Source organism: Lissotriton helveticus, chromosome 8 (genome assembly GCF_964261635.1).
Source record: "Lissotriton helveticus chromosome 8, aLisHel1.1, whole genome shotgun sequence".
Taxonomy (NCBI): domain Eukaryota; kingdom Metazoa; phylum Chordata; class Amphibia; order Caudata; family Salamandridae; genus Lissotriton; species Lissotriton helveticus.
Window position 1 is genome coordinate 1,670,828,861 of NC_136069.1, and position 17,039 is coordinate 1,670,845,899.

At 49.9% G+C, this 17,039-nt stretch overlaps 1 protein-coding gene across 7 annotated transcripts in view; it reads left to right on the top strand.

Annotated features, from left to right (window-relative positions):
• LOC144773616 (transient receptor potential cation channel subfamily M member 2-like) overlaps nucleotides 1–17,039 on the top strand; it is a 4,189,411-nt gene that overhangs the window by 1,549,368 nt on the left and 2,623,004 nt on the right. For 6 of the 7 annotated variants that reach the window (XR_013600029.1, XR_013600030.1, XM_078658762.1 and 3 more), the window contains exon 16: nucleotides 627–756. The exons of the other annotated variant lie outside the window; for it this stretch is intronic. Coding sequence is in view for 4 of the 6 variants with exons in the window: in XM_078658762.1 (XP_078514888.1) it covers nucleotides 627–756 (130 nt within the window). In the remaining 2 variants the exon portion in view is untranslated. The remainder of the gene's footprint in view (nucleotides 1–626; nucleotides 757–17,039) is intronic. 7 annotated transcript variants of the gene reach the window in all.

Genomic DNA, 17,039 nt, shown 5'->3' on the forward strand with positions numbered 1-17,039 from the left:
TCCCAGGTGATAGCGCTATACAAATCTGCATAAAATAACTTCACTATAGAAGTGTGGTTTCTAATTACTAATGGGCTTACTCTTTTGTGGGTTGGTCACCACAATTAGGGCTGAGATTTCTGCATGAAAAATAGGAAGTAGAGACGTAAGCATTGGCCTCCACATGTAGGTTAGTGAATAGCATCTTGTAGTATGTACGTAGTAGTATTGTAGTTTGACTCAACAAACTGAAAAAGTCTATTTTTAACAGCTCCCTATAAGGTAAGAAAGATTGACAGCCCGGCAAGCCAGAGGAGCCATTTACAATCCGTAATGGACGAGTGTCTCTAGCATGACTGAGCGCCATTGCTGATAGCTTTCATCCCATACTAATGTGTCAGATAAAAGTTTGTACCTGCAGCTTGACTTTGGTCCATGGTTTGAAGTTTTTATACAATACCACTGTGTCTGATTTAGTTTTGTGCCTCCAACATGACTTTGCTTGATAGGTGTTATTTTCATACTTTATGTTATTTTGTTGATTTCTTTTCCATTATTGTGCTTTCAAATTGAGGGTACAGTTGATCTCATAGAGAAGTTACAGATTTCTTACCCTTGTAAACTGTGTTGTGTTTGCTCTGTTGCAGTGTCAGGACTGTATTGTGGGGGCATTAGCATGCAGAAAGATCTTGAGAGCTCTCTCCAGTGAGGAAAAGGACACCAACAATGTGGGAGCAATGAAAGCCTTGGCGGCTCTCTTTGAGGAGCGGGCATCAGGTCCTGAATGTTTTGTTATTTTCCTCTTATGCATGAATTGAAAAATAGAAATTCACATCATGAAATGGATAACATGCTCAATTGTCCAGCTTATGCTTGTGCATACTCTAGTGCCATGGATCTTAAATAGTATCCTGCCCAAGACCCATTCACTTTTTACAGACACTTTTACGTATCCTCATTTATCTTTCTGTATAAGTCTGACACATCTCTCCCATACATGCAGCTCCCATGTTTGCTTGTTGTGTCCCTTTTACGCTTTGGTTTATTTCTTTTGTCCTCCTTTTTCCTCCTTACCTTGTGATCGGGGATTCTCGCTCTCTTTTCCCTGCTTCTAATACTTGATCCCTTCCCTATCCTTCTCTGAATGGAGTCCTAGTGTTATCACTAAGTGCCTCATTTAGAGTTCAGCAGAGAGGTTACTCTTTTGCAAAAGTGATGGATATCGAGTCAGCCGTATTTCAATTGTATTATATCCATTGGCACTTGTAATATGGCGGACGGTATATCCATCATGTTTGTGACGGAGTAATTCATATGAGGAACTCTAAATCAGGCCCTACTTCTTCTCTCTTCTTCTTTGCCTGTGATTCCATTGCCATCTTAAGCCCTCTCGCTCCTCCCTATCTGAAATCTGGGAATCATCTCGGAATCCTCCTCATCTGCCTCTTGATCAGGGTGTCATCTTTCATCCCTTTAGCCCCTTCTGTGCCTCAAATTTTGGATTAATCTTTGAGCCCTCTCTCCTCCTTGTGTGTAATCAATCTACCTTCTTTGAATCCTATCTTTGTTCTCTAAATGTTATCTAGGGGTCATCTTTGATTCTTTTCTTTTCTCTCCTTTTCTGTCTGTGATTCAGTTGTCACAGTGAGTACCTCTCTCACTTTCACTGTGCCTAACCTGGTATCATCTTTGATCCCGTCCTCATCTTCCTTGACTGTGATATAGCTGTCAGCATTTATTTTTCTCACTCCTTCTCCGCTTGGCCTTACATTGTCATGTTTTATCCTTTTATCTCCTCTTCTCTGTCACTCATCATGATGTTACCTCTGATCCCTCTTATTTCCTCTTGTGATGTGGGTGTCATTTGAAATCCCTCTGTTTTATTTACTCTCTTTATAATGGGTGTCATATTTGACCCCTTTTTCCATCTCAACTCTTTCTCTAAGGAATGTGTTATCTTTGATGATTCTGCCTCTGCTTATTGTCTGAATGTCACCTTTGATCCCTCTCCTCCCTTCTCTACCTCTGTTTATTTTTTTGTTATTTATTTTTTAGTTTTATACAACACAAACCTGACCCGAGGGCCTCAGATCACTTTACATGGATTGCATATACATTGTTTACAGGTGGTATAACAAAAGTGGGAAGGAAAGAGTCATACAATATAAAGCTTTACAAGGATTGCATATAAATCATTTACAGGTGGTATAGTAAAGTGCGAAGGAAGACGTCATACAGCATAAGGCAGAAAGGAGGTAAACAGGGTCATTTACAGGAGATAGATACAAGTGGAAAGTATATATTAATATAGTTTATGGTGAGGTGTGGTATACGGAGGGGTTGGGATTAGAGTTCCGAGTGAGCAGTGAGTTTGTTAGACGTGGTATTTGGTAGATCAAACAAAGTACTTTAGGTGGATGAGTTTAGTAATTTGTTGAGAAGTAAAGGTAGGAGTGATTGTCACAAAGTTCCCTAGGAAGGGCGTTCTAAATTCTAGGAGCTTTCCCAGAGAAGGAGCAGGTGAGCAATTTGTTTGTATTGAATTTGGGAGGGATAAGAAGACTGAGTTGAGTTTCTTGAAAGTAGGAGCAATGGGGTCGAATCATCTTCCTCCAGAGAGCAATCTAGCCGCTCCATTGACTGTGGCCGTCATTGGCAGAAAGTGGGTTTTCGGGGTGCCAGTGATGGTTGCCAGCTTGAAGAGTATAAGGGATTTGTTTACGATTTTCAGGTCTTCAGAGGTAATAAATGGTTTGTTATCCAGTATTGGGGTATCTTTCATAGATTCACATGCCTGAATCATTCCCCGTCGCCGAGCGGGAGTCCCACGGTAATAATATATACAAAAGCAGTGCCTTAGTAAGAAACTGTAGTAGGCTAAAAAGAAAAGAGGCCCAGAGGCCCACAACTTAGTAGTCTATCTACCTCTCTATATGAAAAGAACTAAAAAATAGTTCCAACCAATCAGCTGCCAGAACCCTCTAGAACCTTCCCAGCAGAGGCAGTTCTCCTCAGATTTTCACCGCACGTCGTGTGGAAGGGAGTCTCCTAGAGTGCCTACTCATTTTCTTCATCCTGTGTCCTCAAGATGTCTGACAAGAAAGCTCTTTTTAGAGCTTCAGGACTTGTGATAAGAACAGGGTCCATGTAGATGATCAGCACTAGGACTGCATCTGCTGTCTACATCCTAACCATGTAGCTGAGGATTGAAGAATATGCCGAACCTTCCCTGCTAAGACCATCAGAGATAGGGAAGCAAAGTTACTTTTATGGTTGAAATCCTCCTCGGCTGAGGAGGATGACAGGGCCTCAACATCTAGCAAGAGGGCTTGATCCCACAACAGCTCCTCTTCTGAAGGAAGAAATCACCACAAGGCTTCTAATGAAGCTGCTGACCAGTCAAGGAGGTCTCCCATTCCTCCTTCTGGGTCAGCTTTGTCTCTGTCCTCCGAGATTTCCAGAAGGTCTTCAACTTCCAGAACCGTGAGTAAAACCCAGATCAAAACTCTAACTCTGGTGTCTTCTCATACGGTATCTGTGACTTCTGTAGTAGGGGATCTCTGTGTATAGTCATAATCTAGTGAATAGTCCCGCCCATGTGCGAGGACCCCGGCAATCAAAAATAATCTCTTAAGTTGTCAAAAAATTGCAGAACTGCAAAGACACTTAAGAGAAAATGTAAAGACAAATAATGCAGCCTATATCCACAGGCTACACTGTCCAGTACTTCAACTAGAAATTCCACCAAAAATCCACAAACAGCAAAGCCTGTTCAGATTTCCCTTGCTTTTACTGCAAAACCCCTCAGAAATGATAGAGAGGAAGGCCTGGACAGAAAAGCCCCATAGGCTGCCATTATGTGGTTTAAATAGGATACTGTGCCTTTAAGAGAACCTTCCAGAACTTTCTCCCAGTATCCCAGAATGCATAGCAGGTCCAACTTACTTTCAGTTCTTTTTTCCGGCTCCTGCTTACAGGACCCTGTGCATTGAGCTCTCCCTTGTTCAAGGGTTTATTGGAGTTTTTTGTTCACTTTTTGGCTAAAAGTGTTCTCATTTGATTCTTGGTGCTTCCTTTTCACTTCTGTGTGTTTGTTCAGGCTTTTAGGGATCTAAAATGCCTGCTTTGTTCGACAAGTGCCCAGCATGTGGAAGGAAGAAGGCCAAGTCGGATCCACACGACGTCTGCATCCTTTGCCTCCCTGAAGAGCATGTCCCTGAGGATTGTGACATCTGCCAGACCTTTTCTACAAGGACTCTGAGGGACAGGCGGAAGATTAGGCTCCAAGGCCTAGAGGAGAGGCGACTGCAGGCTGCAAGTGGGTCTGGGCAGGCTGGGAAGGCTCCCTCTGACCCTGCTGAGGCCTCTGGGGGGCTCCCCAGAGGCAGGAAGACCAGCAAAAGGTCCCGGTCTCCGTCGACGTCGATAGCATCGACGACGACGTCGAGAGGGATGACGACGGTGTGTTCCCCTTCTCCCCGGGGCTCCGGGTCGAGACAGCGTGGAAGATCGACGTCGAGAGGCCTGGGTAGGCCGCCGTCGAGATCTCCGCCGACGGCGTCGTCGACGTCGGAGACGAAGCATCGCCGTCGACTAAGGAGGCACCGGCGCTCGCCGTCGAAGCGACACCGCCGGTCGCCGTCGACCAGATCGCCGTCGAGGGGGATCCTCGACGTCGAGGAGGAAACGGTCGACGAGGAAGAAGGGTCAACGCTCGACGTCGAGGTCTGACCGTTCGTCGTCGAGGGGACGACGATCGGCGTCGAGGAAGAAGCACTCGACGTCGAGGAGACGGCGTTCGACGCCGGTGTCGAGGGATCGACGTTCCACGACTGGAAAACGACGCTCGACGTCGAGCAGGAAGAGGTCAGCGTCCTCGAGGGGCTCAACCTCCCCTAAGCGGTGCAGGAGGGATTCTGGCGTGAAAAGTCACGCTGGATCCGGTGAAGGACGTCAGAGGCGTCGCTCACGCTCTGGAGGGTCTGGGTCACAGGCCCCTCCCCCGAAGAAGTCACCGGGCTCGGTGTACTCGGTGGTATATACACCACCACGGCCTACGACTCCTCCACCTCTGCGGAAGGAGGCTCCTCCTGTTAATCCGCCTCTACCTCCACTTCCGCCTACAGGCCAACCTCCGCCGCCGGTTCCCCCTCATGGTCCGGCGCCTTTGCCAGAGAAGCCTCCGGTCAGGCCACCGAGGTCGGTGTCATTGCTTCTGCTTCCGACACCTCCCAAGGGGACTCCGACTCCGAAACCCCGGGATAGGCCACGGAAGATGCCTCCACGGAAGCCGGTGGAGCGCCCACGTGCGGGGAGGTCGCGCTCCCGTTCCGGAAGAAGGGAACGTTCGCGCCATAGGTCCTCCACACGATCCAGACGGCGCCACAGGAGGCATAGGTCTCGCTCACGTACCAGGTCGTCAGAGACCAGGGATTACTCCCCGACCTTGTCGGATTCCCCAGATACGAGGGTTTCGCCGATTGACGATTTGGTGTCCTTCCAGGACGTGCTGTTACGTGGGGCAGCGAAGTTGGGCATTACCTTGACGGTGCCTACTCCCAAGACTTCAGTCATCTTCGAGACGCTACACCAGAAGCACTTGTCTCGACCGCTGTTGCCGCTGGTGCCGGGTCTGGAAGAACCGGCCACGGATCTTTTCCTCACCCCAGCGGTGACTAGGGCGGCACCCTCTAGACTACAGAAGAAGTACCGGGCTCCGGACTCGGACCCGGCCTTTCTGAGGATGGAACCCACTCCGGATTCAGTGATTTTGACGGCGGCGCGCAAACAGCACGCCACCACACCTTCCTCCACGGTTCCGCCAGATAAGGAATCTAGGTGGTTGGATTCATCTGGGAGGAAAGTTTGTGGGACTTCGGCGACCTCAATGAAGGCTGCTAGTGCCACCGCCTTGTTGGGTCGGTATGACGGAGCCCTTTGGGAATCCCTTCAACAATTTGTGGAACTTCTACCGCGGGACAAGCGGGAAGACTTTCAGGAGGTGCTGAATGAAGGGATGTTGGTGGCAAACCAAGTCATCAGCGCTGCAGCTGACTCTTCCCTGCTGGCGGCACACGGTTTCTGTCACGGAATCAACCAACGGAGACATGCATGGCTGCGTCTCACGTCTCTGAAACCGGACGCTCAACAAAGGGTCGCCAACCTTCCATTCTCTGGCGAGACCCTATTTGGAAAGCACGCTGACGATGAAATGGCCCGCATGAAGGCGGAGGCCGAAACTCTCACAGCGGTGGGTTTGGAGAAACCCAAGGAGACGAAGAAAACGTACCGTCCATTCCAACGGCGGTTCGGTGGCCAGGGCAGAGGACGCGGCCAGTCTTCTGGGCAATAGCAGCAACAACAACAGCAGCAGTTCAGAAGACCGTTCCAAAAGCGCCAGAGGGGCAGAGGCGGCCATCAGTCGACACCAGCGACCAAAGGCCCGGCCGGGTCTAGGCCCTGAGCACTTACTTCCCCTGCGACTGTTACCCGCTCCGGTGGGGGGAAGCATTCAATCTTTTCTGGCAGAGTGGAGAAAAATTACTCAGGACAAGTGGGTGCTGAATATTGTTTGCAATGGATACAGTCTTCGGTTCACCAGCCCGCCTCCATCGATTCCTCCGGTAGGCTCTCAGTATCAACTGCGAGAACTCCAGGCGGAGGCCGATATCCTGTTAAGGAAAAGGGCGATAGAAGACATACCTCTGTCTCAAAGGGGAAGAGGTCTGTACTCCCGGTTCTTCCTGGTCCGCAAAAAGGACAAGAACGAGTTCAGGCCCATTCTGGATTTGCGACAGGCAAAAAATGGATTCGCAGAGAAAAATTTTGCATGCTGTCGTTGCATCAGATTTATCCTCAGCTGCCACGGGGAGACTGGCTGTGCGCCATAGACCTCCAGGATGCGTACTTCCATGTGCCCATTGCACACAAACACAGGCAGTTCCTGCGGTTCCGAGTCGGCACCAATCATTATCAATACACAGTACTGCCATTCGGACTGAAGTCTGCGCCGAGGACGTTCTCGAAGTGCATGGCTGTGGTAGCTGCACACCTGAGGAAGAACAAGGTGTTTGTCTACCCGTACCTGGACAACTGGTTGATCAAGGCCTCCTCCTTCGCGGAAGCGCAAGCTCACTTCCAGAAGACGTGCGTTCTATTGAACAAATTGGGGTTGCACATCAACATGTCCAAGTCTGTCCCGACTCCGGCCCAGTGCTTTCAGTACTTGGGAGCCTTCATCAATACGCTGTCAGCAAGCGTGTCTCCTTCGGAGGAGCGACGATTATCACTCCTTCGGAAGGCTCAGGCTCTTATGTCCACTCCATCCACAACAGTGAGGACGGTGTCTTCTCTACTGGGATCGATGGCCTCTTGTATCTTCCTGACGCCACATGCACGGCTGCACATGAGACCGCTGCAGGAGTGCTTGGAGGATCAGTGGGATCAGAAGAAAGGATCTTGGGACGACAAGATACGACTGTCTCAGCATGCTATTCAGTCTCTGAAGTGGTGGTGTTCCGCGGAGAATCTCCTCAGAGGGGTTCCCTTCCACAAGGACATTCCCACTCAGACTATCGTGACGGATGCTTCTCTCCAGGGCTGGGGAGCGCACTCCGGAGACCTACAGATTCAAGGGACGTGGTCCCCGACGGAGTCCACGTACCATATCAATTTCCTGGAACTCAGAGCTGTTCACTTGGCACTGAAGGCCTTTCATCCGTCCTTCCAGACCGACTCTCTGCTTGTACAGACGGACAATACGACCATGATGTATTACCTCAACAAGCAGGGAGGCTCGAGATCACGCACTCTGTCGCAGGAGGCGCAGGCGATCTGGCACTGGCTTCTGGCTCGAGGGCTGACGATAACGGCTACACATCTGCCAGGTGTGCAGAATGTTCAGGCAGACGCACTGAGCAGACTGATTCAGGAAAACCACAAATGGGTCATAAACGACGAAGTACTAGGAGAAGTCTTCGCAAGGTGGGGGACTCCAGACATAGATCTGTTCGCCACCGCCGAAAACAGCAAATGCCGAGACTTCGCCTCCAGGTACTACCAGCCGGGGACGCTGGGGAATGCGTTATGGATAAACTGGTCGAACAGCTTTCTGTACGCTTTTCCACCCATTCCCCTGATTCCGACGGTTCTCATCAAGCTGTCCCAGTCCAGGGCGCGGATGATACTGATTGCCCCGGAATGGCCCAGACAGTGGTGGTTCACGGACCTGCTCCACCGGTCTCTCCTTCCTCACATGCGGCTGCCGTGCAGGCCGGACCTTCTCACGAAGTTCGGGGGGCTGATGTTGCACCCCAACCTCTCGTCTTTGAGTTTGGCAGCATGGCTCCTGAGATAGTGCAATATGGCCATTTGAATCTTCCTGCAGATTGTATGGACATACTGAAGGAGTCTAAGAGACCTTCCACTAGGACTTCTTATGCGTACAAGTGGAAGAGGTTTTGTATCTGGTGCAAGTCCAAGAACTATGACCAGACGACATGCAAGGAAGATGTCATCCTTCCTTATCTTCTACAGTTGGCGCAGTCTGGCCTTAATGTCCACTCTATTAAGGTTCATCTTGCTGCTTTGACTGCCTACAGGAAATGCCCTTCACAGACTTCCTTCTTCCAGGTCCCTGTGATCAAAGATTTTTTGGAAGGCTTGAAGAAAGTGTTCCCTCCTGTCAGGCTTCCTTCGCCTTCATGGGAATTGAACGTGGTGCTGTCCAGATTGATGAAGGAGCCTTTTGAACCTATTCATAAGGCTTCGTTGCAGCACCTGTCCTGGAAGGCGGCGTTCCTAGTGGCCATTACATCGGCCCGCAGGGTGAGTGAAATTCAGGCGCTGTGTTGCCAAGAACCTTATACTGTATTTCATGCTGCTAAGGTTGTTATGTGTACTCACCCTAAATTTCTTCCCAAGGTTATTTCTGATTTTCATGTTAACCAGACCATAACTTTGCCTACTTTTTTTCCAGAATCCTTCATCTCCAGCGGAAAGGTCCTTACATTCCCTGGATGTTAGGAGGGTGTTGAAATTTTATCTGGATAAGACCAAAGATATTCGTAGGTCTGACCAATTGTTTGTCAATTATGGATCAGTCAGGACGGGTCTTGCGACCTCTAAGCAGTCTATCTCTAGTTGGATTGTGTCCTGCATACAGCTATGTTACCAAAAAGCTAATAAGACCTTAGGAGGTAAGCCTAAGGCTCATTCCACCAGGGGCAAAGCTGCCACGACAGCCTTGCTCCGTAATGTTCCGATTGCAGAAATCTGCAAGGCGGCCACTTGGAAGTCGGTTCATACCTTTGCTAAGCATTACTGCCTGGACACTGATGCCAGGGCAGATGCTCAAGTTGGACAGGCTTCGCTGCGAAATCTGTTCGCACAATAGTGGTGTTAATTCTCTTTTCTCCACCGCCGCTTTGGTGTGGGCATGGGCTTGCCATTCTATTCACTAGATTATGACTATACACAGAGATCCCCTACTACAGAAGGAGTAGTTTCTGTCCTGTAACTCCAGTTCTGTAGTAGGGGTATCTCTGTTATAGTCATAAGCGCCCTCCCGCCTCCCCGGTGGAGAGAAATGTTCCTTTACGGAATGCGACAGGTCTGGGCGTTTTACGCCTTCAAAAAGAACTGAAAGTAAGTTGGACCTGCTATGCATTCTGGGATACTGGGAGAAAGTTCTGGAAGGTTCTCTTAAAGGCACAGTATCCTATTTAAACCACATAATGGCAGCCTATGGGGCTTGTCTGTCCAGGCCTTCCTCTCTTTCATTTCTGAGGGGTTTTGCAGTAAAAGCAAGGGAAATCTGGACAGGCTTTGCTGTTTGTGGATTTTTGGTGGAATTTCTAGTTGAAGTACTGGACAGTGTAGCCTGTGGATATAGGCTGCATTATTTGTCTTTAAATTTTCTCTTAAGTGTCTTTGCAGTTCTGCAATTTTTTGACAACTTAAGAGATTATTTTTGATTGCCGGGGTCCTCGCACATGGGCGGGACTATTCACTAGATTATGACTATAACAGAGATACCCCTACTACAGAACTGGAGTTACAGGACAGAAACTACTCCATCTGCGGCTCCTCTTTCTACAAATACAATTTCCACCATGGCTATTTCATCATCTATTGTGTCTTCAAAAATATCTACTTCAAAGAAATCTAGTGTGGCGTAGCATTCGTCTACAAAGAGTTCCTCCTCTAAGTCTCCGTCAACGACAGCATCGACGTCGAGCTCGTCGACGACAGTTCCATCGACGACGAAGACACAGTCTACAAAGAGACCGTCGACGACGACACAGTCGGCGAAGAGCCCGTCGACGACGACACTGTCGATTACAGGCTCTTCGTTGACAGTGTCGTTGTCGACGGGCTCTTCGCCGACGGTGTCGTCGTCGACGGGCTCTTTGTCGACGGTGTCTTCGTCGTCGACGGGGAAATCTTAGTCGACTTTGCCGCCGTCGTCGGCGACGGGCTCTTCATCGACGGTGTCTTCGACTCTCCTCCTGAGGATATCGGCGGCTTCCACAACCTCATGCAACGGGCTGTGACTAGATTCCAATTACCAGTCACTATTGAGCAGTCTGACTGCTTCTTGCATGATTTTAAAGAGGCTTATAGAAAAATTACAAGGGTCGATTCGAATTATAGACTACATTTGGAATGAGGGTCTTAAAATCATGAAAACACCTGCCTCAATACCCGCGGTTCTTCCGCGAATTGAGAAGAAGTACCGTGATCCTCCGGATACTCCATCTTGCCTTATATGTCATCCATGTCCGGATTCGGACGTATCACAAGCTGCTCAGCAGAGAACAAAGAATCCAGCCACACCAATTTCAACTCCACCAGATAAAGATGGTAGAAGATTGGATCTGATACGAAAAAAGTTTCCCACTAATGCTGCAGCCTCCATCAAGGCAGCAAATTCACTGCCAATTCTCGGTTGGTACGACCTCCAGATGTGGTCAGATTTGGCAGAATTCTTAGACTTTATACCGGAGGATCGCAGACAAGAGGCGAGAAAAATTGTGTTGGAGGGTGAACGAGCCGAATCTGAAATCATTGACTGCGCTTTAGACATTGCTAACACCAACTTCAGACAGCTTGCAGGTGCTGCCGTAATTAGACGCCAATGATAGCTTAAAGCAACATCTTTTAGGCCAGAGGTATAAACCAAAATCGTGGACATGGCCTATGATGGCGATTCATTATTTGGAAAGCACATAGATGAAGCCCTTTTGGCTATCAAGACTGATACAGATACTGCAAAATCGCTGGCTACTCTCCAGTACAAGCGCGGATCTTCCGAGGAGCCAGAGGTCGTGGCTTTACATCTAGGGGAGGTTATCACAATCAACAGAATAGGCAGTACCAGTTGTAATACAGAGAGCCTTACAATCAAACGTCATACAGGCAATCCGCATCTGGTAGTGTTTCTCGTCAGGGCGGATAAAGGAGATCAAACAAGCAAGGTTGCGGTTCCAACAGGAAAGAATGAGTCTGGCAGGGTGCCAGTCATTCCTCCCTCCCTACCTGTGGGCGCAAAGATCTCGGCCTTTTTTCACCAGTGCACAAGATCACGTCAGATCAGTGGGTCCTTGACCTAGTACACAAAGGTCACACATTGGAATTCACCAAGCAACCACCTACGACTCCGCCCAAAGGTTCTCCTCCCCCTCGTCTTCACTTACTTTTCAAAGAAGCCTTAAACATGCTCCGCAAGAATGCGATAGAAAGAGATCCTTTGTCGCAAAAAGGAAGAGGGTTCTACTGTCACTTCTTCCTCATAAAGGAAAAATTAGGGGCATGGAGCCCAATTCTCGATCTCCGAAACCTCAACAAGTTTCTGAAAAAACAGTTTTCGGATGGTGACGCTTGCTGAAGTTTTAACCTGTCTTAACAAAGGAGGTTTTATGGCTTCTCTGGACTTGGAAGACGGATACTTCCATATCCCTATACATCCCAAACATCGCAAATACCTACGATTCACAGTGGCTGGCGTCCACTTTCAGTTCAAGGTGCTCCCGTTCGAACTGAAATCCGCACCAAGGATCTTCACGAAATGCTTAGCACCGGTATCTGCAGCTCTGAGATCTCAGGGAATACAAGTGTTTCCTTACCTCGACAACTGGTTGCTCAAGGGTCCTTCACAAAAATAACGGAAGAGGCTATTTCAACATGCCTACATCTCTTTTCAAGCTTGGGACTCACTCTCAACGAAAGCAAATCACAATTGCAACCTCTCCAAGTGAAACCCTTTCTGGGAGCAAGACTGGACACCATACAGTGCATAGGAGTACATCTAAACCCCTCCCCACTCAAACCCTCTGTGACTCATTAAATTCTTATTTTATTGATAAAGTTCTTAACATTAAAAATAACATTCCCCCTCCCTCCGCCTCTTATGTTGACCCCTGCCCACCAGCCCTGCCGCTTAGCCTAACATCCATTCCTCCTATCACGGAAACAGGGTTCCGGGAAATCTTACTAAAAGTCAAGTCAGGTTCCCCTGCTGACACCTGCCCGGCTCGTATTCTGCAGCATATTTTCTCGGTCTGCACGCAGCCCCCGATCACCTTCCTGAATAGTTCCCTCTCACAGGGAATCGTGACTCCGGCCCTTAAAGTAGCTACCATTGTGCCCATCTTGAAAAAACCAGGGGCCGACTCAGCCATTTCTTCTAACTATCGGCCCATTTCTTTATTGCCATATCTGGGCAAGGTGCTTGCGCGCCATGTTGCCACGGTGCTTAGCACCCATGTTGAGACTACAGGAGGCTTGGCATCCTGCCAGGCTGGCTTCCGCCCCAAACACTCAACTGAGTCTGTGGTGGTGTCGGTCCTAAACACCCTCAGGGAGGGTCTGGACCAAAATAAACATCAAGCCCTAGTGCTCCTCGACCTCTCCGCCGCTTTCGATACGGTGGACCATTCCATCTTGCTTTCACGTATCGGAGCGGCGGGAATCGGGGGGTCAGCACTAGTGTGGCTCTCGTCCTTCCTGCGGGATCGCACACAGGCGGTCCGGCTGGGAGAGTTCATGGCAGACCCTCTGAAGATCACTTGTGGTGTTCCCCAAGGTTCCTCTCTTTCTCCTTTACTGTTTAATCTCTATATCTATCCTCTTATCTTTGCACTTCAGCAGCTGGAGGTCGCTGTGAACAACTATGCGGACGACCTCCAGCTGGTCTTTGATCTCTCTTCTTCCCCTCACGCTATCTTCAATTTTCAATCTATTATGATTTTTATCAGGGACTGGATGAGCCACAATCATTTGAAGCTCAATCCGGATAAAACCGAGTTGGTGCTTACTGGTGGCTCCTCCAGTCCCTGGAACTCTTCCTTTTGGCCCCTCACTCTTGGCTCCCCCCCCTTCCTTCTTCTACGGTCAAAACATTGGGTATAAAAATTAATAACCAACTCACTCTTCATTCACAGGTTGGTGCTGTCGTTTCTTCTTGTTTTCTTATGCTTCGAACTATTCGTACTGTCTCCCGTTTCTTTTCCCCTTTGGCACTTAAACTCATTATGTCTGCCTTGGTCATCTCCCGGCTAGACTATGCCAATGCCCTTTACAGCGGCATTCCGGCATACAGCCTACGCAAACTCCAGCTTGTGCAGAACCAAGCAGCCCGGCTGGTGTATGGCCTTCCCCGGTTCCATCATTCGACACCTTTGTTGAAGGAACTGCACTGGCTGCCTGTCCGGCAACGATCCCTTTTTAAGATGGGATGCATGGTCTTTCAGGCACGACAGGGAACGGCCCCGGCTTTCATTTCTTCCCTTCTAACCAACTATGTCCCCGTCAGACACCTTCGCTCGTCTGATCGGTCCCTATTGCAAGTCCCTCGTTTCACCAGGAAAAAATGGGGAGGTTCCCATTTCTCCTTCCTAGCTCCGGTATTCTGGAACTCCCTGCCAGACCATCTTCGAGCCTTAAAACAATATTCCCTTTTTCGTAAGGGTCTGAAAACTTTTTTGTTTGCTCAGGCCTTTCCACACTAAATGTCCCTTCTCTGTTTTTATTGCAAGCCGTTAAAAGCGCCAAGAAACCGTAACGGTGTACGATGCGCTATATAAGCTTTTTAAATTCAAATTCAAAGCATTCTTATCAGAAGATCTACAACTAAGACTACAAATGGGGGTGGGGTCGCACACTACTCACACACCAGCGGAATCGCCCCTAAGGACTGTGGTAAGTGTTGTTCGTGTTCCGCGATGCATCTTCTTTCGATTCTCTGCTATCTTCGCTATCTTCGCCATCCCTGGACACGTGTTTCGGGGTATTTACCCCTCATCAGCAGGGATTAGGCCGTGTTCTGGGGTTGCCGGTGGCTGCCAAATATTGCCAGGTTTAGTACCACTCAGGCGCGCAGGTGCGGGGTCCCAGGCTCGTCAGCCAACTGCTCGAGGGAGCTTTAACATTACAAATGGGGGTGGGGTCGCACACTACTCACACACCAGCGGGATCGCCCCTAAGGACTGTGGTAAGTGTAGTTTGTGTTCGCGATGCATCTTCTTTCCATTCCCTGCTATCTTCGCTATCTTCGCCATCCCTGGACACGTGTTTCGGGGTATTTACCCCTCATCAGCAGGGATTAGGCCGTGTTCTGGGGTTGCCGGTGCCTGCCAAATATTGCCAGGTTTAGTACCACTCAGGCGCGCAGGTGCGGGGTCCCAGGCTCGTCAGCCGACTGCTCGAGGGAGCTTTAACATTACAAATGGCGTTGGGGTCGTACACTACTCACACACCAGCGGGATCGCCCCTAAGGACTTTGGTAAGTGTAGTTCGTGTTCCGCGATGCATCTTCTTTCCTTTCCCTGCTATCTTCGCCATCCCTGGACACATGTTTCGGGTATTTACCCCTCATCAGCAGGGATTAGGCCGTGTTCTGGGGTTGCCGGTGGCTGCCAAATATTGCCAGGTTTAGTACCACTCAGGCGCGCAGGTGCGGGGTCCCAGGCTCGTCAGCCAACTGCTCGAGGGAGCTTTAACATTACAAATGGGGGTGGGGTCGCACACTACTCACACACCAGCGGGATCGCCCCTAAGGACTGTGGTAAGTGTAGTTCGTGTTCCGATATGCATCTTCTTTCGATTCTCTGCTATCTTCGCCAACCCTGGACACGTGTTTCGGGGTATTTACCCCTCATCAGCAGGGATTAGGCCGTGTTCTGGGGTTGCCGGTGGCTGCCAAATATTGCCAGGTTTAGTACCACTCAGGCGCGCAGGTGCGGGGTCCTAGGCTCGTCAGGCAACTGCTCGAGGGAGCTTTAACATTACAAATGGGGGTGGGGTCGCACACTACTCACACACCAGCGGGATCGCCCCTAAGGACTGTGGTAAGTGTAGTTCGTGTTCCGCGATGCATCTTCTTTCGATTCTCTGCTATCTTCGCTATCTTCGCCATCCCTGGACACGTGTTTCAGGGTATTTACCCCTCATCAGCAGTAATTAGGCCGTGTTCTGGGGTTGCCGGTGGCTGTCAAATATTGCCAGGTTTAGTACCACTCAGGCGCGCAGGTGCGGGGTCCAAGGCTCGTCAGCCAACTGCTCGAGGGAGCTTTAACATTACAAATGGGGGTGGGGTCGCACACTACTCACACCCCAGCGGGATCGCCCCTAAGGACTGTGGTAAGTGTAGTTTGTGTTCCGCGATGCATCTTCTTTTGATTCTCTGCTATCTTCGCCATCCCTGGACACGTGTTTTGGGGTATTTACCCCTCATCAGCAGGGATTAGGCCGTGTTCTGGGGTTGCCGGGGGCTGCCAAATATTGCCAGGTATAGTACCACTCAGGCGCGGAGGTGCGGGGCCCCAGGCTCGTCAGCCAACTGCTCGAGGGAGCTTTAACATTACAAATGGGGGTGGGGTCGCACACTACTCACACACCAGCGGGATCGCCCCTAAGGACTGTGGTAAGTGTAGTTCGTGTTCCGCGATGCATCTTCTTTTGATTCTCTGCTATCTTCGCCATCCCTGGACACATGTTTCGGGGTATTTACCCCTCATCAGCAGGGATTAGGCCGTGTTCTGGGGTTGCCGGTGGCTGTCAAATATTGCCAGGTTTAGTACCACTCAGGTGCGTAGGTGCGGGGTCCCAGGCTCGTCAGCCAACTGCTCGAGGGAGCTTTAACATTACAAATGGGGGTGGGGTCGCACACTACTCACACACCAGCGGGATCGCCCCTAAGGACTGTGGTAAGTGTAGTACATGTTCCACGATGCATCTTCTTTCGATTCTCTGCTATCTTCGCTATCTTCGCCATCCCTGGACACGTGTTTCGGGGTATTTACCCCTCATCAGCAGGGATTAGGCCGTGTTCTGGGGTTGCCGGTGGCTGCCAAATATTGCCAGGTTTAGTACCACTCAGGCGCGCAGGTGCAGGGTCCCAGGCTCGTCAGCTAACTGCTCGAGGGAGCTTTAACATTACAAATGGGGGTGGGGTCGCACACTACTCACACACCAGCGGGATCGCCCCTAAGGACTGTGGTAAGTGTAGTTTGTGTTCCGCGATGCATCTTCTTTCGATTCTCTGCTATCTTCGCTATCTTCGCCATCCCTGGACACGTGTTTCGGGGTATTTACCCCTCATCAGCAAGGATTAGGCCGTGTTCTGGAGTTGCCGGTGGCTGCCAAATATTGCCAGGTTTAACCACTCAGGCGCGCAGGTGCGGGGTCCCAGGCTTGTCAGCCAACTGCTCAAGGGAGCTTTAACATTACAAATGGGGGTGGGGTCGCACACTACTCACACACCAGCGGGATCGCCCCTAAGGACTGTGGTAAGTGTAGTTCGTGTTCCGCGATGCATCTTCTTTCGATTCTCTGCTATCTTCGCTATCTTCGCCATCCCTGGACACGTGTTTTGGGGTATTTAGCCTGGGACCCCGCGCCTATGTGGTACTAAACCTGGCAATATTTGGGAGCCACCGGCAACCCCAGAACACGGCCTAATCCCTGCTGATGAGGGGAAATACCCCGAAACACGTGTCCAGGGATGGCGAAGATAGCGAAGATAGCAGAGAATCGAAAGAAGATGCATCGCGGAACACAAA